Here is a 22,384-nt window from a genome sequence, read left to right as displayed (position 1 = left end):
TAGATGGACTGTGCTGATTGTGTTTTACAAGGTCCGATTGTGAGTAACAAAATTAACAGTACCAAAGGCCCTTACTTTTTTTTTTTTTAGTTCTGACTTTATATATTACAGCTAACTTAATTTTATACCAGCTGTACTTATAAGCTTTAATTTTTAAGACATACTTATGCCATTTGCTACATACTTAAACTTTTGGAGGCTTTTTTTTAAATAAACACTTTAAGACAATTTTTACTTTAAATTTGTGTTTATTCAGAGGATACCTTTTTTAAAATTTATTTTTCAAGGCTTTTTTTTAACTATCTTTTTTCCCCCAACTTTTTGAGTGTTTTTGTGGCTAGAGTTTAAAACTTTCCATTTTTTCCTGAGGCTTATGGAACTGAGTTATCTCAGAACAGCCTCCAGGCACCACTGGGATGCAGAAGCTTGCTAGATTTTAAGGCTAAGAGCAGGACTGGGTCTCATTACTACCTGCATTGATAACACACTCAGGTTATTACCATACCAGAGCCAAACTAGGCTGTGACCATAGAGTGGATTTCCAGTCACTATGCATTGGAATGCCTAAGGCAAGCAAGCCAGTGATATCCTTGCCCCCAAAATCCACTGTGGGAAGAGAGGGTTTCTGGATATCACCAAAAAGAATGTCCCACAAGATCTTAGTTTTAGCAGCTTTCTACCGGGATGCAGTCTCAGGTGATAGAACCAGGCAGGAGTTCAGTCTACTTTTAGCACGGAGGAGGGGGTCTGGGTGACAATGTAGATTTCCTCCAGGTGACTGTCAGGCTGTCTTCAAACTGTACCCGTTAGGGTGTGCAGCAGCAGCAGCAGGGTCTCCCAGTGGCTCCAAGGGACTGTCACACCTCGTGCTGGGCTGCAAATTTCTACACAGACTGGTTAAGGATAAAGTGCATAGGTTTGGCAGGCTGTGGCCCCGTTGGTTTTTAAGACTGTTTAGACAATAGCCCAGGACAATCTACCAAAATTACAACTTTTTTACTAACCAGATATTTTTGTAAATAGACACAAAAGACTTAGTTTTGTAACCATCCAAGCAGTGGCTTACTGCCTCTGGATGCTCGACCATTGCTTTTGTCCCAGGAGTGTCTTCTCTACACTGGGATAAATGCCCCTTAGTTGGTCGCTGGACTTGAACTTGGGGCCTGAGTGTTGTCCCTCAGCTCTCCAGCTCAAGGCTAGCACTCTGCCACTTTGAGTCCTAAAGCAACTTTGCTTGCTCTTTCAGCACTCTGCTGGCTGAGTAGAGGTGACAGTCTCACAGGGATTTTTTCTCCCTGGGCTGGCTTTGAACCAGTTTGCAGATCAATGAGTCTTATAAAAGTGCCACTTTAATTAAAAGCAGCAAGGTGGTCAACATAGAAATAGCTTTTAAGCATGCTTTTACCTGGAACTTATTAAGAGCCAGGGTTACATCTGACAAACTTGTAAGAATCCTTTGTGCTTTGCTCTGGGCTTGCTGAAAACTGTTACAAAAACTTACAAGAGCAAACTGAAATAGCAATTATTTTGGTAATTCTAATTTTTTCCTTTGTGCACTTTGAGGCAAATGTTAAAAACAATTTTACTTTTAAACTTTACATTCAAAAATTCATTTCTAAATTTTTAAAGCCTTTTATTTTTTTTTAATACTTTAGTTTTCATTTGCGTTTTGAAAAGATTCCTTAAAATTTTGAGGCCAAGTGTCATTCATTGTCTTTTGGCTGCTTGTTTTAAAACAAATATACATTAAAATTTTTAAACTTAAATGACAATTTTTTCTTAATGCAAGAATTATAGTCCCCATCATTGTGCCAAGAAGCTAGACTTAATACCTTTATGACTTTTAGAAACATCCTAATTGTAGAACATCATTAAAAGCAAGTTACATTATACAAATAACTTTTTAAGACCTTAATTTTAATTTTGACACATCCAAGGGGCAGTTTTAGCAATACTAATCAGATCACCACATCACTAATTTTTACCATCATGTTTTCAGTGTCTATCTGCAGGGAAAAGGAACAGAACAAAGAAGGGCCACTGGGCACGTGGCCCCTCCTATGGAATGGGCACGCACCCAATCCGACTCTAGGGTTAGATGAACTGCGTTTGCGTCAGCTTGCCCTCTTCCACCATGTGTGGACTCCTCTCAGCGCCTGTCCCACCATGCATGACCAGCTGAACTGCACTTCACCCCTCACCCCTAAGATAGATCTCTTGTTGGCTTTTTTTTCCTTTTTTATTTTTTGGTTTTTGAATAAAATATACAGTTTTAGACAGACAGAACAGGTAATGTTTGCTGGGCGCTGTTGACTCACGCCTGTAATCCTAGCTACTCAGGAGGCTGAGATCTGAGGATCACGGTTCAAAGCCAGCCCAGGCAGGAGAGACCGTGAGACTCCTATCTCCAATAAACCACCAGAAAACCGGAAGTGGCGTTGTAGCTCATGTGGTAGAGCGCTTGCCTTGAGCTGAAGAGCTGAGGGACAGCGCCCAGGCCCAGAGTTCAAGCCCCACGACTGACAAAAAAAAAAAAAAAAAAGAACAGGTAATGTTTTTGACAGTGTTAAACTAACCTTTACACTTAAATTTTTAGTATTTATCCTCAAATTTTAGCCAAGGGAACTAAATTTCAAACTGCCAATGCATTTTAAAATATTATATTTTTAAATACCAGATTTTTTTAATTTTTAAGTTAAAGAATTCTTAGCCATTTAAAACAACGTGAAAGTTCTTTAAAATTTTTGGTAATGTCCAAACCTCATAACCTTTTACATTTTAAACTTAAATCACCCAATTGTTACAGCATGCTGACAATTATTATCTTGAACATGTTTAGAAATACATACAAAACACACACAGATACTAAAGCACACAAAAATCAAAATTAGTTGTACATACATTTTTTAAAGTTTTTAAACAAAAATTTAAGACAGTATTTCTTTTAAACTAGGTACTTTTGTTGAGCTTCATTTTCCCAGAGCTTGCTTGTTTAGCAAGGTAATTCACCAATGGTCTTTTGAAGTCCTTCAGTTGGAGGAGGGCTGGGGGAGGGGGTCACCTGAAACTAACTGGCCTGATTTTTTTAATCCAATTTTACATTGTTAGGACTAGCTGAAAAGTCCAAACCAGGCACAGAGCCTTTTACACCCTCCCCGCTGGCAGCCTCCACAAGGAGAAAATGAAGCCTGAGGCTTGAAGGGAATCAAACTAGCTCAGCAACCTTCCATGCCTCACAGGGAAGGGGGCATAGCAGGTCTGTGACCTAGCCCAGCTAGAGGCTGGAACTTTTATTCCCCCAGAGATAATCAAATAAATAACAAAAACACAAATAAACACAAAAACCAAGGCCCCATACTTAAAACTGGTACCAACTTTAAAACAGAACTAGACAAGACAACAACAGAAGGCTGAGTTGGGGACCAATGGGCCCCCAGTTCTTCCCTACCAGAACTCTGTGCTGTTCTCACTCAGCAAGCTGAATCCAGAGTCTGCTGAGTGAGCTGGCCACCCTCACCCAGAACTTCCCCACCTCAGAAAACAGAATAGAAAACACACCTAAGTAAACAAGACAGACAAGTGGCCACAAAGACAAAATCAGGTCTCAGTGAATGGGGCGACATCTCAAATCCACTTAACAGGGGACTCAAACCCCCTCTACTCATTCTGGAGGATTTTTCTTTTAGATTTCTGGTTGACCCAGGAGAATTCCCAGTCATCTTGGGGCAAGGGAAAAAAGTCCCTAGCGGCCATCCCCTCAGACTGACAGGTTCTCCCCCATGCTCAGACCCCCCTTGGCCAAGGCCTGAGGCTGGGATCTTGCTGGGGTCACTTGCGGGTGGTCAGTGGCAGTTTTAAAATGAACAAGGAAAAAGAGGCACCGGATTAAAACGACAAACACAGACAAGACAAGGACAGCAGTGCATTGTAGACTGTTAGATGGGCAGTGCCAGACACACCAGGGTACTCGAACCCCTTCAAAAGTGCCAGACTGGGAACTCGAACCCCTGCTAAAACTATCTGGGGACTCGAACCCCTTCCTGGATAGTTTACCCCCTGGGGATCCAGGGGACGTCTCCCACTGGCCCTGCTGGCTACCTTATAGTGCGTCTGCCAAGGTTTCTTGCCTGCCACAAAACCCTACTTGCAAGTCAGAAACAAAACACTTAACACAAAGCAGCTGCACCCCCACTTACTGGCTGGCTAGACAACTCGCTGATCAGGTGTCTGGGTGGGCTTCTGGGGGGCATCCCGGACAAGCCCCCATCTGAAGTACCCGTTTTCGGATGCCCCCTTACAGACCACCAGAGACCACAATTAATGCAAACAACAAGAGTCATTTATTGCAAGCTTGAGCTTGGTTTTCCGCACACTTGGTAACCGGTGATGTGAAGAGGCTCTGAGCAACATTCCAGCAGGGTTTAAAGGCAAAAACCAAAAAGTTACATTAACCAGGTGTTTAAGCAAAATTACATATGAGTAAAAATCTGATTGGCTTGGGATTAGGGGAACATTCCAGGGCGGTTAGCATCAGCAGGGAGTTACAGGACTGGCTGGACCATCTGAGGTGGTTTCGGGACACACAGCTCTTTCTCATAATTTGTGCAGGTTAATTTTAACTTAATAATACCTCTCGGCATAATGACACTTCTCAAGAACACCTTGGTCAACAGTGCTTAGAACAAAGGCAAAAAGTTAAACATAAAACTGTCGCCTGAGCAAGATAGTGACTCTTGTTCTCTCATTAGTTTCTCACACGGGAGAAAATGGAGAATTAAAACCTTAGCCTTTGTTTTTTTGGCTTATAGTCAGATCACAAAGTTTTAAAGCAATTTAGATTAAATCTCAGCTTTCATTGACAAAGATTTTTAGTAAGCAGAGTAATTGGTAACCTTGAAACCATGGTGTTTACATATAGACAAGTAGACAGACATGTTTGTACACGGATTATAGAGCATGCTTAGATTTTAAAATTGGCCATTTAAGATTTTTTGGAATTACTTTGCCTAATTATGATGGAACCAAGTGGTCAGTTTAAAACACAAAACTTTGCCAACAATGACCTTTTAGTAAACAGGAGACAAGAACAAACACGTGACATGTATAAGGGCAGTGCTGCTCGGGTCAGAGGGGGAGGGTCACAGAATCAAGTTGAGGTCGGTGTGAAATAGCAGCTGAGCTCCCATGATGCCAAGATGGCAAATCCACCACGCGGTCCATGCTAGAGAGAGCTAAAGGTTTTGACAGTGAGGGTGCATTGCTTCTGGCACAACTGGAGCTTCCGGTTCCACCATCCCACACTGCAAAGGCAGAGGAGGGGTCCCGCAGAAGAGGGGGTACCTGGGGGGTGCAGAAGAGGAGAGGCATCCACAGAGGAGGAGTTTAAACTTAAACTCATCCATACTTTTACCTTCAGCTGGAAGGGAGAGATTAATAGAGAGAGGAGTTCTACCTGCCAGAGCACTCACACAAGCGGTTTTAAATTTGGGGCCAGGTTTGACTGTAAGGAAACTTAGTTCTGTCCTTTTCCATGGCAAGTGATGGTGGAACCAAAATTTGACTGTGAGCCTCCCCAACAGTGCATTTGGCGTGAAAAGTGGGAAACAACCAGTGGGAAATGTCACCACATTTCTCCATAGTGTCCCTCGGCCACGGAGGCCATCCGCTTGGTATTTGGCCAAGCTTTTGGAGGGGCCCCAGAGGCCTCCCCGAGAGATGCACGGAGCCTGCACAGTGATCACTTACCCGGAGGAAGGACTGAATTAGCTGGTGTTGGGCAGCAGGTAAAGAGCTCAGTCAGGAGAAAGTTACCTTGTTGGTCCTCTGGCAATAGGAGTGTAGGATCTGAGGCTAGGTCCCAGGGAAGCTGTTCGGACGCCCGTCCGAAGTGGAGGGGTGAAGCAAATCCACCAGGGAACCTATCCCCATAGAGCCACCAATGAAAGGATTCTTCACATCCTTGTCAGGGGACCATGTGGAAGCAGGCAGGCACAAGAGAAAGATTATTAGAAGGTTTACTAGAGCAGCCATATTTCCCCTGGAGAGAGAGCACGTGGCAGCCTCCTCTAGGTAGCAGCAGGATCTTGGGATAGGAAGTGAGGTAGATGGGAGTTCAGGTGGGTCTGGGTGGAGCTGAGGATCAAAGTGGGCATCATGCTTACAGTTCACACATCAGCCTCCCGGGGTGCCTGCCAGCAGCTCCTCCAGGCCCTTTTCACAAACACCAAGGAGCGTGGAAGAATCCTGACTGAAGCCCGAAAATTGGTTCCAGAGATGACAGGCAGCCCACCACTAACCCTGATGTTATTAACAACAACTTCCCTCTCAGTGGTCCTGCTGCCTGGGAATTTCGTGCTGCTAAAGGAGGACAATGAAGCTCGCTGGCTGCCTGAGAGACTGGTGCAGTGTGGGGAGCAGAAACGAGGTTCTTGTTTGGCTGGTAATCCTGATGCTGATCCTGGGGGCAAGGGGTGAGACATACCGGGCCTACGTTCCTGACCTGCCTATCCTTCATCCTGCCATGTGGGAGGGCAGAGAAATCGTGGTCCTGGTGAACAACACTCATTTGTTAGACTAACCTGCAGTGGACAGATTGGGAATACAGAGTGAGACAGGATTCAACTATTCTGGTTCCGGTGTCAGATTGCCCATCTGGTTTGCCAAGAATACATCTTATCCTGGGTGTCTAAAGATTAGCCAGTCTACAGTTCCCACGGGAACTGTCTTTTGGGAGCTCACATATGGTTACCTATGGGTGAACAGACCGCTGGTATTCCACTGCAGAGATTTCCCCCCTGCTGGGAGGACAAGGGGTGTAGTAACAAGTCCCTTCCCTGAAGGTGGTGTTATACTGATAATCCTATGCATTATAACGTGACTGATTCACCTGGGTTCATCCTTGATTGGCCTGGCTATCAAGATCCGAGCCAGGCAAATACTCTTGAATGGGAAAATGGACTGTCTGCAGGACTTCGGTGTGCTGATTCAGGGGCTCCTCACGTGTGGATCTGGAAGCTTGCTTAGCAATGGACGAAGTGAAACCTCAACCCCCGGGGGAAGGTGGAGTATTCATCTGTGACTGCTTGTGTTACTCCACCTTATGTTTTGCTTGTAGGCTTGATAAATATTAGTATGAATGATCAAGAATTTAATGCTACCTCTGAGAATTGTAATCTTACTAATTGTATCTTTAAGGTACCTAATAGTACCCAAATTATGGTGTTTCAGCAACCTTCTTTTGCTATGGTGCCTGTTAATGTGTCTGGTCCTTGGTATGTGGACAAAGTGTTACAAGTGCTGGAAGAAATGTAGAGAGCTTTGAGTAGATCTAGGAGGATGGTTGGCCTGGTCATAGCGGGAATCTTGGCCTTGGTATCCTTGATTGCTACGGCGACTACCATGGCTATTGCCTTGTCTCAAACTGTTCAAAATGCCCATTTTCTTACTGATATAGCAAAAAATGTAACCATGGTATTAGGTACCCAGAAAGACATAGACATGAGGCTGGAGCTTTGTAGGATGTATCTAGGAGGTAAAATTCAAGGATTAAAAATTAGAGCTTGATTGGATTGTCATGCAGATTTCCAGTGGATTTCTGTGACCCCTAAGGTTTATAATCAAAGGGCTATTGGTTGGGACAAAATTAAGAGACATTTGCAAGGAATATGGCATCATGAAAACATATCTTTGGAATTAATAGAATTGCATCAAGAAATTTTAAATCTTAAAAATGCTAGACTCCTAAGTTTGATACTGCTGTGACTGCAGCTGATATCCTTCATGGGCTCAAAGCCACACTGCCCTCTTGGTCCCCTTTTACTTCCCTTTTAGGTGGCATAGTAGGTGTTGGTGGATGTGTGTTAGTAGGCATTATATGTCTGCCCATGATCATCAAGCTAATTGTGAATAATTCCTTATGGAAAGTGAGCTCAGAACTCCATGGAGTTAAGCTCTATGCATTCCCTTAATGTCAGAGGCTGGTAGTCAATGATGGGTAAGCTTTCTTTGCCTCCTTTCAATGTAAGACAGGACATGAATGATGGAGTTCATGTTCAGATGACAGGTAAGTCTGGAGTGCGAAAGAAACAACCTAAGGCAGGCACTCTGAGAGACTTGATGGAGTCTTAAAAAATAAAAAACGGGGAATTGTGGGAGCCCACAGTGACTCCATCTTGAATTTGGGATCCATCTTGGCCTGTTAGGTCAAGGGAGTTCAAGCTTGTTTGTTCCAACAAGTTGTAGAAAAAACAGAAAGAACATGTTGTTTTGCTAAAGAAAGCAGCTGCTGTGAGCCAGGAGGAACTTAGTGGTCAGATAAGGAAGTTGAATGTTTTTGACCCGAGAGGGGTGTGTCAGTAATTGTTTCTCTGGAATTTCCCTTGTTCCTTGGAGCTTGTATATAAGGCCACTGTAAAATAAACTCGGGGCGGCGGCAGTATTGACTGACAGCCCTCTGGCTCTATTGTCTTCTGTCTTTCTTAATCCTTACCCCCCTATTCAGGTTCTCGTTGATTCCAATTCTGGCAGGCTCTGACACTATGTGGCTGTAGTGACCAGCATTGATGACTGGTAGCTGTAATGGCCAGTGGTGATGACTGGCTATAATGACCAGAAGTGATGACTTGTTTGTGTAATGTCCAGTGGTGACAATTGGTGGCCATGATGATCACAGGAGATAACTTGTGGCTGTAGTGACCAGCAGTGATGACTGGTGGCTGTAATCACCAGCAATGATGACTTGTAGCTGTAATGACCACGAGTGTCAGCTTGTGGATCCAGTGATCACTGTTGATGACCTGTGCTATAGTGATGAGCAGTAATGATCTGTGTCTGTACTGATCACTGGGGATGACTTGTGTCTGTAATGATCGGTGATGATGACTAGTGTCTGTAATCATCACTGGTGATAACTTGGGCTAGTGATCACTGGTGATGACTTGTGTCTGTAGTGATCACTGGTGATGACTTGTGTCTTTAGTGATCACTGGGGATGATTTGGGCTGTACTGATCACTGGTGATGACCTATGCTGTAATGATCACTGGGGAAGACATGTGTTTATAGTGATCACTGGGATGACTTGTGTCTGTAATGATCACTGGGGAAGACTTGTGTCTGTAGTGATCACTGGTAATGACCTATGCTGTAATGATCACTGGGGAAGACTTGTGTTTGTAGTGATCACTGGGGAAGACTTGTGTTTGTAGTGATCATTGGGGAAGACTTGTGTTTGTAGTGATCACTGGGGATGACTTGTGTCTGTAGTAATCACTGGGATGACTTGTGTCTGTAATGATCATTGGGGAAGACTTGTGTCTGTAGTGATCACTGGAGATGACTTGTGTCTTTAGTGATCAGTGGGGATGACCTATGCTGTAGTGATCACTGAGGATGACTTGTGGCTCCAGGATGACTGTTGATGACCTGTGCTGTAGTGACTAGCAGTAATGATCTGTGTCTGTAATAACCAGTGGTGATGACATAACCGATACTACTTTTCAAACTTTTGCAGATAGGATAGGCCATGTTATTGGTTTTTTTTTTTTTTTTGGTTCAGGTCGTGGGCCTGAACTCTGGGCCTGGGCGCTATCCCTTGGCTCTTCAGCTCAAGGCTAGTGCTCTACCACTTGAGCCACAGCGCCACTTCCAGCTTTTTTCTTTTTGCTTATGGGGTGCTGAGGAATTGAACCCAGGGCCTCAGGCATGCAAGGCAAGCCCTCTACCACTGAGCCACCTTCCCAGCTCCAGGATAGGCCATGTTATAACCAATATTTAAAACATCTCTGATTTTTGTAAATGTCATTGGAAGTGCTCTCATTGTCCTGTTGCAAAGGATAGGTAAGAAAATTTCTTCCAGAAAGAGAGAGGAAGAAGCTTTGGAGTCTTTCCTTCTAGAAGGAAAATGGGAACATTAGCAACATTTTTAACATTAAAAATAAATCTTAGGACAGAGCCTCAGAGGCCTGTAAGTCATCAATAATATCCAGTCCAAAAAGAAGAGAAAAGAAGAATATAAAAAAAACTATTTAAAAGAGTAGTGGCTGACCACAACAGATAAATGAGTTGAAAATTGTGACACACAGACACATGTGTATGTACATGGGTGTGCAGTCAGTCAGGCTGAGAGAGACAAAGGGAATCTGTTTTCTATTATATGGAAGTTATAAATTATAAGCAGATATGAAAACATACATAGGGGTATATGCATATATACATAAACATATGGTCTAAAGTATGGCATTTACAGGGGAAAATTGCAACGGTGTAAGTCTGAAATACGTGTTGTCAGGAGCAGAGAAAAGTCAAAGTGTGGTGACAGAATGGAGAGAGGCAAGATGGGCAAATACAGTCATAGTGGTCAATGTGCATATGTGACAATGGAACCATGTAACTTGGGGGGTGGATGAGGTTGGGAAAGATAGTAGAGAGCAATGTAAGAGGTGACATTGACTGAGATGCTTTGTACTCATAACCTGCTGTGTTGAATTTAAATCCATGTAGACATTAGAGTTAAAAAATTAAAAGAGAAATAGTGACTGAAACCTCCCATATCTGACAGAAAACATGGATCTATACGTGCGAGAACCTTAGCAAAGTCCACACAGACGAAGTGAATGCAGAAACACCTAGATATGTGATAGTGCAGATAAACACTCTGGAAAGCAGCGGAACAGAGCAAGATACCATGGAGAGCCTCATTTCTCACACAGCATCAGATTCACATAAGAAGTGCTAGGGGAGTCTTCAACTCCCATTTCCTAAGCAGAGAGCAGGAAATATTTCTTTGTTCTATTTCTTCCTACTTTAACCTGGTTATAATCAGATAAGTCCTTATTTCAAACCTGGGAACAGAAGGTGGGGATGGTGCATTCAAAATGCTGAGAGCAAAGTCTTGCCAACCAAAAACTCTGCATACATGAAAAGAAGAGAAATATAACTGGGAGCAGGCCATAAGCAGTCCCGTCTTACAAGAAACACTAACGAAGTTCTTCAGGTCAAAACAAAAGGGCCCTGGACAACAATTCAAGCTCCCTGATATACAGAATAAAATTACAAAAGAAATATTTTAGAAGGCATAAAATAAAATTCAAAATCATAAAAAGAGAATTAGTTGCATGTTTTCTTTCTTAATGAAGTTTAAAATGTGGAAGCTACCTCGGGGAGGTGAGCTTGGACTCACTTTGGGCTTCATCCATCACCATATTGTTTGGGTGTTTTACTTTTCCAATTAAGAGTATCTTTTCAGAGAGGCACAGTGGCTCACACCTGTAACCTGACTACTCAGGAGGCAGAGGCCAGGAGGATCATCATTCAGAGCCAGCTGGAGGAAAAGCTAGTGAGACCCATCTTGACCAAGCCGATAGTTGGGTGTGGTGGTGCATACCTGTCATCTCAGCTGTATGTAGGAGCAAAAATAGGAGGACTGATGTCTGTGCCAGCCAGGATAACACTAGACCCACCATCCCCCAAACAGCTGAACCGGAAAGCACTTGGGGCTTGGCTCAGAGGTACAGTGACTACCCTGCAAGCACAAAGTCCTACATCCTAACATTTATAAGTAATCCACTGTGATATTTATTTTCTAATATCCCCAGAGATGTAGAAAAGCCCAGGATGGCAATACACAAACCAAGATCTTTACAGATTACCAGGCAGAAGACAGTAAAAATCAGTACCTTCATTATTACCACACACAAAAAATCTCCATAAAATACCTAGAGATAGCTCTAAGGAAAGTGGACTATTTGAAGGAAATAATAGAAGAAGCAGAGAAATGTGGAGCTTCATTATTACCCCTAGATAAACAAAACAACATATTTCAAAAACACAGTCTTCCAGATTTAACTCACTGACAGAAAAAATGCAATAAAGAACTTAATACTATATATATATATATATGAGAAGGAGAGATGAAGAGAGAGAGTCAGTACTAGTTTTGAGCACAGGGCCTTGTTCTCTTCCTTGACTCCTTTTACTCAAGGCTGGTGCTCTACCACTTGAGCCACATTTCCACTTTTTTTCTTGTCAATTGCAGATAGGAGTTTCACAGCTTTGTCCTATTGGACTGCTTCAAATCTCAATGCTGATATCTCAGCCTCTTACGTAGCTAGGATTATATTCCTGAGCACCTGTAATCCTAGCTACTCAGGAAGCTGAGATCTGAGGATCACAGTTCAAAGCCAGCCCAGGCAGGAAAGTCTATGGGACTCTTATCTCCAATAAACCACTAGAAAACTGGAAGTGATGCTGTGGTTCAAGTGATACAGCGCTCACCTTGAGCTGAAGAGCTGAGGGACGGTGCCCTGGCCCAGAGTTAGACCCATGACTTACAAGTAAAAAAAAAAAAAAAGGACTGAAGGTTTTGGAAATGAGTTTTTTTTCATTTCTTAATGTACTATGTGATATTTTTTTCTTTTTTCCTTTGTTTTACCCATTGTTGTCAGTGATTATGATTTTGTTACCTGTTTCTTGTATATAAGTTTATCTGATTTGGGGAAGGAAAGGGTAATAACAAAGGGTAATAACCAAGGACAAAAGGTGAGCCAGGGCAACAGCGATACCCACAAGACATGATGTTGGAAATGACCTTTACAAATTTGGGAGAAGGGGATGGGGGAGCGGGGGGGAGGGTAGGGGGGAAGTGGGAAAACACAAGGGGAGTTACAGGTTCAACAAGAAATGTCCTCATTACTTACGCAACTGCAACTTCTGTGTATCACATTTACAACGAAATTAAATTAAAAAAGAAAGAGTGATAATGGAGCAAGATTTCCACTTAATTCTCTACAACAAAATTATGCCCTGTACAAGTTATATACCTGAATAAGGCCTCAGGTTAGAGCCTCAGTAATATATAGACCCCCTCCACACACAAATGCACATATTAGCTAGAGATACATGCTATATTCAGCAAAAGGCACATACTATGTATATTGGTGTACCTTTTAAAACTAGAGACTAACTCTAAAAATTAGTCAACTGCTTTTCTTTGCTTTTTCTTCCCACTGAATTTTCTAGTTGATTTCCCAAATTGGAAGAGGGCTCATAAGTTAATTTTCCCTTCTCCACAATTTCCAAGTGGTGATCCAAGTGTCCTGGGGCAGCTAAGACAATTCTGATTGGAAGGTAGAAGATGTTTGCACTACTTAACCTCTAGCCTGTCTGGACCAGTCACATATGCCTCATGTTACATTACATAACCGTACCCCATCAAACTCACGTAAACATGATCTGAACGCCCTTGCTGTATCAAGGGGGAGGGCAGTCTCCCACCCCCAGGACTGGCCTATGGGCTGGTGAATGGTTGATGTGTTTACTGGCAATGTGACAAGGATCACATATTGGCAAACCCAGCCTCATCCTTGCCAAACCACAGATGCAACTTCCAATAGGCAACTACTCTAGGGATCACACTTTGAAGTGCTGCCCAGTGGCAGCTAATAACCAGCCAATCCCTGGGGCCAAGGGAAAGAGCAAGTGTCATTGGTCTGTGGGTCACCCTCCTCTCAATAATGCATTATAAAAGTCTTGTTTTCCATGCAGGTCATCCCTACAAGTCAGCCCAGGACCCCAGATGCCATGGCTGCCCTTGGTATCACCGTGGCTCTGCTGGTGTGGATGGTCTCCCTCCTGGTCATATCCTTCTGGAGGCAGATACTCAGCAGCTGGAACCTGCCCCCGGGGCCCTTCCCACTGCCTATTGTTGGGAACTTTTTCAGTGTGGATTTGAAGGATGTTCCTAAGTCCTTAAACAAGGTAATATAAACATTGTTATTTTAGTGACAAAGCTTGGGAATTATCTTATGTGAGGGTTTTAAATTGTTATCCAGTACTAGCCTAGTTAAGAATTAACGGAATTAATAGTAATATCCAAGAGTGATAACCAATGGTACACCTCAGGCATGCAGCATGCAGAATGGCTTTGCCACACAAGGACCATGTAGTGGGATGACTGTGAGGCTGATGTGTCTGGCATTGGCCCGGGCCAGCTGTGAGGTAATGTCAGGTGCATCTTGGCTGGTGTCACACCATTAGATGCCAAAGAAAAGACAACAGGTAAGTGCTGGGCCGTGACGTTTCACCAGAACATCAGGCCCTGTGTCCTGGGCATGTTGTGTGAGTTGACTGAAGCCAAATGCCATCAAGCAGATCTGGCGCTTGACATTTGCCTTAGGGTGTTATTAAGCACTGCAGAGAGGACACAGGCTATGGGGCCACAGACTGTAGGTCAGCGGGCAGCATCATGGGGTCTATTGCCACAGGGAAGAGACCTGAGGGACCAATGTCCCCAGATTTGGTGTCCAGGTGAAAAGAGGGTGTCCCTGCAAGTAATGCAGCCTTTTGTGGGGAGTGTCCCCACATCAGGCTAGACAAAGGCAGTCTTTCCCCAGATCCCTCCACAGCCAAAGTCTTAATAATGCCTGGCAGTGTTGTTCCTGACCCACTCTGTGCTGCTCCCCACAGCTGGCAGAGCGCTTCGGGCCCGTCTTCACTCTGCACCTGGGTTTTAACCGTATTGTGGTCCTGCATGGCTACAAGGCCGTGAAGGAGGGGCTGTTGAAATACAAGAATGAGTTCTCTGGCAGAGCGGACATCCCTGCCTTCAAGGAGCATGAGAACAAAGGTGAGTCCACCTCCTAGGAAGCAAGTATGGTCAGGCCCACTAGGGACAGGCACATGCCCCTCCCAAGTCCTACCCAAACAATCGTACTGACAGCAATGACAGTATGAAATCAGAAAGACAAAATGAGGGTTAGGGGCCAGCTTAATTGGTGGAGCAGTAGCCAAAGAGCAAAAGCGTTAGCTGCTGACTTTTGTCCTGGTCTCAGACATTTATAAAAAAGAAGGAAAGGAAAAAGAAAGCCAAAAGACCTTCAGGCCGTTTGGGGATGGGTTGTCCTTATATGAAAGCTGCTGTGAAGTTTTTGTGGAGTAGGTGCTGTGAATTGCTTATCCCAGAATGCCCAGTGCCCAGCAAGTACCTTATAGACAGCAGGTGCCCACATACACTTGTTGGAGAAGGGCCATGGATAAATGAAGAGGAGGGAGGAGGTAGAGAGGAAGGGACAGGGGCCTCTGGAGTACAGGAAGCACAAGGCGCCAGAGACTCTGCTTGGCAGGAACAGAGTGGGGCTGTGGCGGCCCTGGACGGCTGAAACTCGTTGCAAGGGACGCAAGTCTCTATTAACACTTTCAAGGACAAAAGAAAGTGGTTTTAGATCTGTTCATTCCAAGTGTTTCCATGCTCCTGAGAGTCCAGCAGGCCACATTCTGGAGGAGGGAAAGGCAGGGTAGGACTGTGTCCTAGAAGACTTGCTGAGGGGGAATTGCTCAGTCTTCCCAGCTTGAGGTGCCCACAGCAGAGTCCGGAGGCCTTCAGAGCTTCGTGAATGAGAGTGTTGCAAAGCCACAGTGCTGAGAGTTGAGATGTTTCAAACTTGATGGTTAAAATCCATGGGAACAGAAGGCCACACAAGAATTTTGTTGATAGGCAGAAAATGGCTAGTGCTTTTGATTTGGCCATTTGTGGGGTTTCATTTTTGTTTAGCATGGAGAAGACTAGCGGTAAGTGTAAAACCAAAGAAAATAAACTGCTGCTAAGACACAGACATCCAGGATGGGTTGAACGTGCCAGAGAAACAAGGCCTGTACCTTCCCTTCTTGGGGACTTGTTCCACAGTTTCACATCACAACTGGTACTGAGCCTCTGATGGGGTCACCCCAGTCCTCCTGTTTATTTGAGACTTGTGCAATTGGAGTAAATTCTGCTGGCCCCTATTTTTCAGGAGTAATTTTCAACAATTCTCACACCTGGAGGGATGTCCGCCGGTTTTCCCTGAGCATCCTCCGAGACCATGGGATGGGGAAACAGGGCAATGAGGAGCGCATCCAGAGGGAGGCTCGCTTCCTGGTGGAGGAGCTCAGGAAGACCCAGGGTGAGTCTTCCCAGGCAGACCGAGGGAGGAGGGTCCTGGACAGGCCCCGAGAAGGCTCTGAACAACCTGGAAGTGGTAGGCAGCTACTCTCCTCTCAGGAGAGAGTGACGATGCTTCTCAGGCACTGCTCTCTTGATTCATTTCCAGTTCTACTCTGTAACTTGGTGTGCAAGATGCACTCTAGAGAGCACTGAAACGTGAAGACAGTTGAGAAGGCCCTGTTCTCACAGGGACTGGTGCGGACTCAATGGAGTCTGAGGGGATGGCTAGCCAGCCATGGCTAGTGTCCTTACCCAACATGGGCTCTAACATCTCACCTGTTTTCCAGGCCAGCCCTTTGACCCTACTTTTCTCATTGGTTGTGCACCCTGCAATGTCATCGCCGACATCCTCTTCAACAGGCGCTTCGATTATAATGACAGGACGGTTCATAGGCTCATGCGTTTGTTCAATGAGGACTTCCACTTGCTAAGCACTGCTTGGGTTCAGGTAGTTATTTGGTTCCTTTTCATTAATCTTTGGTTGTACAGTTACCATAGAAATAGAGGGTCAATTTAGGTCATATGGGATAGAAAGGTTTAGAAAAGCCCTAGAACAGGAGCAGGTCACAAAGTATTTGACTAGATAGTTCCAGGAGCCCTTTAAGAGATGTCTATGCGTCCATGAGTATCTTTGTCCTAACCCAACCATGCTTTTCATCCACAAGTCAGCACATTTTCATCACAGAGATATAACGCCTGGGAGAATAATTACTCTTACCACAAAGACATTGTTGCACAAAATATCCTAAATTGTATGGTTATCTCAGGCATGAATTGATGTTTGGGGTTTATGATCCCAGCACATAAAATGGTGTGGCATCCAGAAAATAATACAGTAACATATTCTTCCTTTTAGCTTTATAACAGTTCATCGGGCTACCTACGCTTCCTTCCTGGAAGCCACAGAAAACTGCTTAAAAATGTGTCTGAAATAAAACAGTACACACTTGAAAAAGCCAAGGAACATCTCCAGTCTTTGGATCTCAACTGTCCCCGTGATGTGACTGACTGCCTGCTGGTGGAAATGGAGAAGGTATCTGGCATAGAATAGAAGGAGGATGTGGTATACTTTTCAGACTGAGGCCATATCCCACTTGCTGGCATCTAGAGTGTTCACCCTGGTTGCTCTTGATGCTCTTTTATTGTTTAAGACACATTGGGCTCAGCATGACCACTGAGCTCTTCTTTCCACTCTTGGGAGGATTGGAGAAGGGTGGATGGGCGGGTGGATCTCTCCTTCAGTTTCCCAGGCAGGATAGGGCTGTAGTGCTTTCAGAATTCCTCAGAACAGCTGGTGGCACTTATTCCTCAGCAGTGCTGGACTTCTCGAGGTTCTGGCCCTCCCCAGTTTCATGGTTTTGTAACCCCTTGGACTAGTCTGGCCCATTTGGTGAGGCCTCTAGTACCCTTTTATAACATGTCAATGCATGCTAATTCCCCATGGATGGCTTCTGAGGCTGAGACTTCTTCTCCTCAGCTGAGCCCTCCCTGCCCAAGTCTGGAAGAAGACTCAGCAGCTCATGCAGCTGGAGGCCCAAAAGCTGAGGCTAGAGTTCCTCAGTTCCCCCAGGAGAGCCCTAGCTCTGTTGATGGAGATAGCTCTGTGGCCTTGTTGAGGAGCTTTGTCCTCCTGTTAGCTTGTGTTCTAAGAGCCTCTGTTTGCCTATCTGTGAGGTAGAGATGATCAAGTCCTGGTTGAACCAGGAGATCCTGTCATACCACTGGTTCTACTCTGCTGAAGGGCAATAGACATCACTTTCAGCACCTGGGGGCAACGTCTCACCCAGTACCTGTCTGTCTCCTACTCCACAGGAAAAACATAGCAAAGAGCCTGTGTACACACTGGAAAGTATTGCTGTGACCTTGGCAGACATGTTCTTTGCAGGGACAGAAACTACCAGTACCACTCTGAGATATGGGCTCCTGATTCTAATGAAATACCCCGAGATTGAAGGTATGCACATAGCAAACAGAAGCCTGTGTGTCATGGTTGAGTCTCTGCATGGCTAGTCTTAAGCCTTTAGGCCTCAGCTGTCAGCTACAGCTGCTTGTTCCCTTTCTCAGGATCATGGAATGACTTCCTTTAAGGGGAGATGTCCCTGTGGTTCCTCTGAACACTGTTATCCCAAGCCCCACCAGAGCCTCTGGTTACAAAAAAGAGAAGCTCCTCACTGAAGGAGGGAGAGGACATCAGCCTGCATTCTGCCTTATAAACAACGTCTTTATGACAGTGACAACAGTGTTCAGCTGCCTCCAGAGGAGCCTGGGCTTAGGCAGAGCTGGGTTCAGGGACAAGGCTGGAGTTGTCTTGGGACAACTGAAGATGGAACCTAGAGAGAAGCAATCCAAAGCTTCCTCAGAGCCACATCATTCCACAGACTTCCCAGCCGCACATAGGCAGGTAGGCTCCATGTCTGGAGCAGGCCTGGTGCAGGCAAGGAGGCCTGGGCTTGGTGTGCAGAGGTCATGCCCTGCCCCGCCCCCGGCCAGGTAGAGGCAAGGTGAGGACAATTCAATGGAAACAGCTTGTTGGTGCTAACCTCCAAGTAACGAGAAGTGGGGTGAGGGCACCCGTAGATCTGGAGCCCTGTCACCGTTTTTCCTTGGTACACTCTGTCCAGAGCACTGCTGCAAGCACACTTGCTGCTGACTGGACCTGGACTAAGTTCTGGGCAAAGGGCAGTCCTTCAGTGTGCTGTGTTCTTCCAGCTCACCAGGTCTTGAGAGCCAGTGTGGAATGAAGCCATGGCCCCAGGCAGTGGGTGCATGAGAGCTCCAGGGTCAGGCTTGATCCCTGGTCCTTCAGCCAGAAACATTTTTGGTTTTTGTCACACAGAAATGTGAAGGATGAAGGAGCCAGACGTCTAGAGAGAGAGATTGTATGCATGGGCAACATGTATAAGAAAAAACTTTTTTTTGCAATAGGGGATTGAACCCAGGTCTTTGTGCATATAAGCATGTACTCTATCCCTGAGTGATGCTTCAGGCCCATAGAAAAACTTTTTACCAAGCCGCGTGCCAGTGGCTCATGCCTATAATCGTAGGTACTCAGGAGGCTGAGATTTGAAGATCGTGGTTCAGAGGGATCCTGGGCAGGAAAGACCGTGAGACTCCTATGTCCAATATGCCCCCAGAAAACCGGAAGTGACGCTGCAGCTCAAGTGCTAGAGTGCTTGCCTTGAGCTGAAGAGCTGAGGGACAGCGCCAGGCCCAGAGTTCAACCCCACAACCGACCAAAATAAAATAAGAACTTGTGACCACTGTGCGTCGAGAACTAAGTATAGATCACTGTACCATGAGAACCATGATCTAAGAAAGATTTAAAATGATTAATTTTGAAGCCAGGTACCAGTGGTTCATGCCTGTAATCCTAGCCATTCAGGAGGACAAGATCTGAGGATTGTGCTTCAAAGCTATTCTGTGTTTGAAACTCCATGAGACTCTTATCTCCAATTAACCACCAGAAAAGGGGAGTGATGATGTGGCTGTCATGGTAGAGCGCTTGCCTGGAGCTGAAAAGCTCAGGGACAGTGCCCAGATCCAGAGTGTGAGCTCCACCACCGACAGAAAAGTTATTAATTATGAGGAATTCCTAATAGAGACATAAAGTAAATATGACAACTCCCCAACGCTCATTGCCAGATTTAACATGTACATGGTCAGAGACAGCCAAAGCCCTACCAACTCCTGCCTGCCTGCCCAGAGATGGCGCTGTTTCAGGTTTGTTACCTATTGTCCCTCAGAGCATTTACTATTAACTCAATGCCCATTCACATCTTTGCTGTATACAGCTTAATCCTCTACCTGGTTTCCATGCTATAAATGACATATTGAAGTTTGCTTTTTCATCTAATGTTTCCTAAAGTTTACTGGGTGATTGTCCCTCAGAGCATTTACTATTAACTCAATGCCCATTCACATCTTTGCTGTATACAGCTTAATCCTCTACCTGGTTTCCATGCTATAAATGACACATTGAAGTTTGCTTTTTCATCTAATGTTTCCTAAAGTTTATTTGGTGATTTCAAACAGAATGATTGAGAAATTTTCTAATGGCTGTGTTACCTCTAGCAGAGAGGGACTTTCAGATTCCAAGTAGTCTGAGGACAGGTATTATGGGACACATTTGTAATTCAAGCTACTCTGTAGGTGTTGGCCAGCAAAAGGGAGTGGTGAGACTCAGTCTCAAAACAAAATAAAAATCTAGGCACTGGAGGTTCATGCCTGTAATACTAGCTACTCGGGAGACTAAGATCTTAGAATGGTTAATCAAATACAGATATGGCAGGAATGTTGATGAGACGATCTCCAATTAGTCCACCAAAAGCTGAAAGGGGAGCAATAGCTCAAGTGGTAGAACACGAGCCTTGAGCATCAAACCAGGGACAGTGTCCAGGCCCTACGTTCAAGCTCCAGGAACAACACACACACACACTTTTGTACACACACACACACACACACACACACACACACACATGCATGCGCATAAGTGAAAAGTTGCAGCATAATTTGAGTGGCAAATGTTTGTGTAGTATGCTCAAGGCTTAATCCCCAAAGATGGAAAAGTTCTATTATGTTTCCTTTATATTTTCTGAAGCATAGAGTAAAGCAGCCAGGAGTGATAATCACACAAGTATTTCCTTCCAAGGAGTAACTTCCAAGATCTTTTTGTTGTTCTTTTTTCCTAACAATAGCTGGATAAACAATAATTAGGTAAGATAATGGATAACAAACTATTTGTTGACTGAATAATCTCACATCCAGAAATGTGAGACCTTAGGTCTTCTTTGCATTTGAATTACCTGGGGTTCCAAATTAAAAACATGCCATAAATGTTATGATCTTAAACTTGTGGTGCATGGATAGAAGGATAAGTATATAACAGACTGGTGGGCAGAAGAGTAGGTGGATGTGTGGATGTGTGGTAGAATGATGTATGGGCAGATGAGTAGAAACATGGGTAGGTAGATGGAAAACTGATTAGATACACGGGAGGATGTGGATGGAAAATCAATTACTTATTCACTTGTTCCCACATTTGTATTAACATCGTTGTACAAAGGGTTTTTTTTAGACATGTCCATATGGGCTTACAATTGCTTTGATCAGGATCAGCTCTTTAACTGGATCTCATTCATATCTTGGCAGAGAAACTTCATGAAGAAATCGACAGGGTTATTGGGCCAAGTCGTGTCCCTGCCGTCAAAGACAGGCTGGAGATGCCCTACATGGATGCTGTGGTGCATGAGATTCAGAGATTCATCAACCTTGTGCCCTCCAGCCTTCCCCATGAGGTGATGCGGGACATCATGTTCCGAGGATACCGGATTCCCAAGGTCAGAGACAAGATGCAATGCCTCCTGTGAGCCAGAGACAAGATGCAATGCCTCCTGTGAGCCAGAGACAAGATGCAATGCCTCCTGTGAGCCTTGTCCTGATGACTGGCTCACCCTTTGCCTGCTGGGGTCCAGACAGGAATTCCAGGGCTTCTGTCATGAGGGTGACTGGATGGTGGTCCAGGTCAGCACTCCCACCCTACTGCCAGGGATGTTCTCGCGTGACGTGGTGACTAGAGAAACAGGCATACTCGGAGAGTACATCCCTAAAGGAGGCCTGGAAATCGTAGCACATTCTAACCCCGGGAGCCAAAATCACCAACCAAGACCGGCTTTTTATCCTGTGAAAAGTTTCAGGTTGTCATCTCATTTAGGATTGACCCCTGGTTATTTCCCATCTAGTCCTTAACTAAACAACTTTCTTAACTAGATATTTAATATCCTGCACAACAAAAATCAGATAATCTTTTATTCATTGGGAGTTCCAGGTGAAAGACCATATTTTCTAAAGCTGACTGACCAATGTGTCTACTTTTTCTAGGGCACAGTTGTAATTCCAGCCCTGGATTCACTTTTGTATGACAGCCAAGAATTTCCAGAACCAGATAAATTTAAGCCAGAGCACTTTTTGAATGAAAATGGGAAGTTCAAGTACAGCGACTATTTTAAGCCATTTTCTGCAGGTAAGCAGGGTCCCAGAGTAATGCTTTCCTGGGTCACATCCTCCACTCCTCATTTCCATTCCTTGTCTGTCTTGCCATCACTCCAACATGGACCACACCCAGTCCTGCCATGCCCCGGTTTGTATGTAGAACATGATCTGAGCATGTTCCTCCCTGTTCAGAGAAGTTAGATTACATCTTTTATCAATTCAATGTTTTGGATGGAATGTGTTTTTAAATTCATTGTTAAATTGTGTCTACTTTTCTGGACATAGAGTATCTCAAAACCATATTTTTTGCTGGGCGCTGGTGGCTCATGCCTGTAAACCTAGCTACTCAGGAGGAGGCTGAGATCTGAGGATCACAGTTGAGAGTCAGCCCGGGCAGAAAAGTCCATGAGACTCTTACCTC

General features: G+C 44.6%; 1 protein-coding gene and 1 long non-coding RNA gene across 3 annotated transcripts in view; one reads left to right on the top strand and one right to left on the bottom strand.

Annotated features, from left to right (window-relative positions):
- LOC105998604 overlaps positions 1-4,459 on the bottom strand; it is a 31,757-nt gene extending 27,298 nt beyond the window's left edge. Inside the window, exon 1 of the long non-coding RNA XR_001175702.1 lies at positions 4,197-4,459. This is a non-coding gene — a long non-coding RNA (uncharacterized LOC105998604). The remainder of the gene's footprint in view (positions 1-4,196) is intronic.
- Positions 4,460-6,349: 1,890 nt separating this feature from the next.
- LOC105998603 (cytochrome P450 2E1-like) lies at positions 6,350-22,186 on the top strand. 2 transcript variants are annotated; one of them, XM_013033376.1, is made up of 9 exons: positions 6,350-6,424; positions 13,542-13,754; positions 14,463-14,622; positions 15,785-15,934; positions 16,263-16,423; positions 16,832-17,008; positions 17,788-17,929; positions 21,124-21,311; positions 21,853-22,186. In XM_013033376.1, the coding sequence occupies exons 1-9, from the start codon at positions 6,371-6,373 to the stop codon at positions 22,162-22,164; spliced, it is 1,557 nt and encodes a 518-aa protein (XP_012888830.1). In that variant the 5' UTR covers positions 6,350-6,370; the 3' UTR covers positions 22,165-22,186. The 2 variants fall into 2 exon arrangements, with proteins under 2 accessions (XP_012888830.1, XP_012888831.1); XM_013033377.1 differs by lacking the exon at positions 21,853-22,186 and adding an exon at positions 21,384-21,520 and having other exon boundaries at positions 6,352-6,424; positions 21,124-21,323.
- Positions 22,187-22,384: the final 198 nt, after the last annotated feature.

Source organism: Dipodomys ordii, unplaced genomic scaffold, assembly GCF_000151885.1.
Source record: "Dipodomys ordii isolate 6190 unplaced genomic scaffold, Dord_2.0 Scaffold166, whole genome shotgun sequence".
Taxonomy (NCBI): domain Eukaryota; kingdom Metazoa; phylum Chordata; class Mammalia; order Rodentia; family Heteromyidae; genus Dipodomys; species Dipodomys ordii.
The sequence above is the reverse complement of the archived record's forward strand: the minus strand, read 5'-3'. Positions and strand labels throughout refer to the sequence as shown.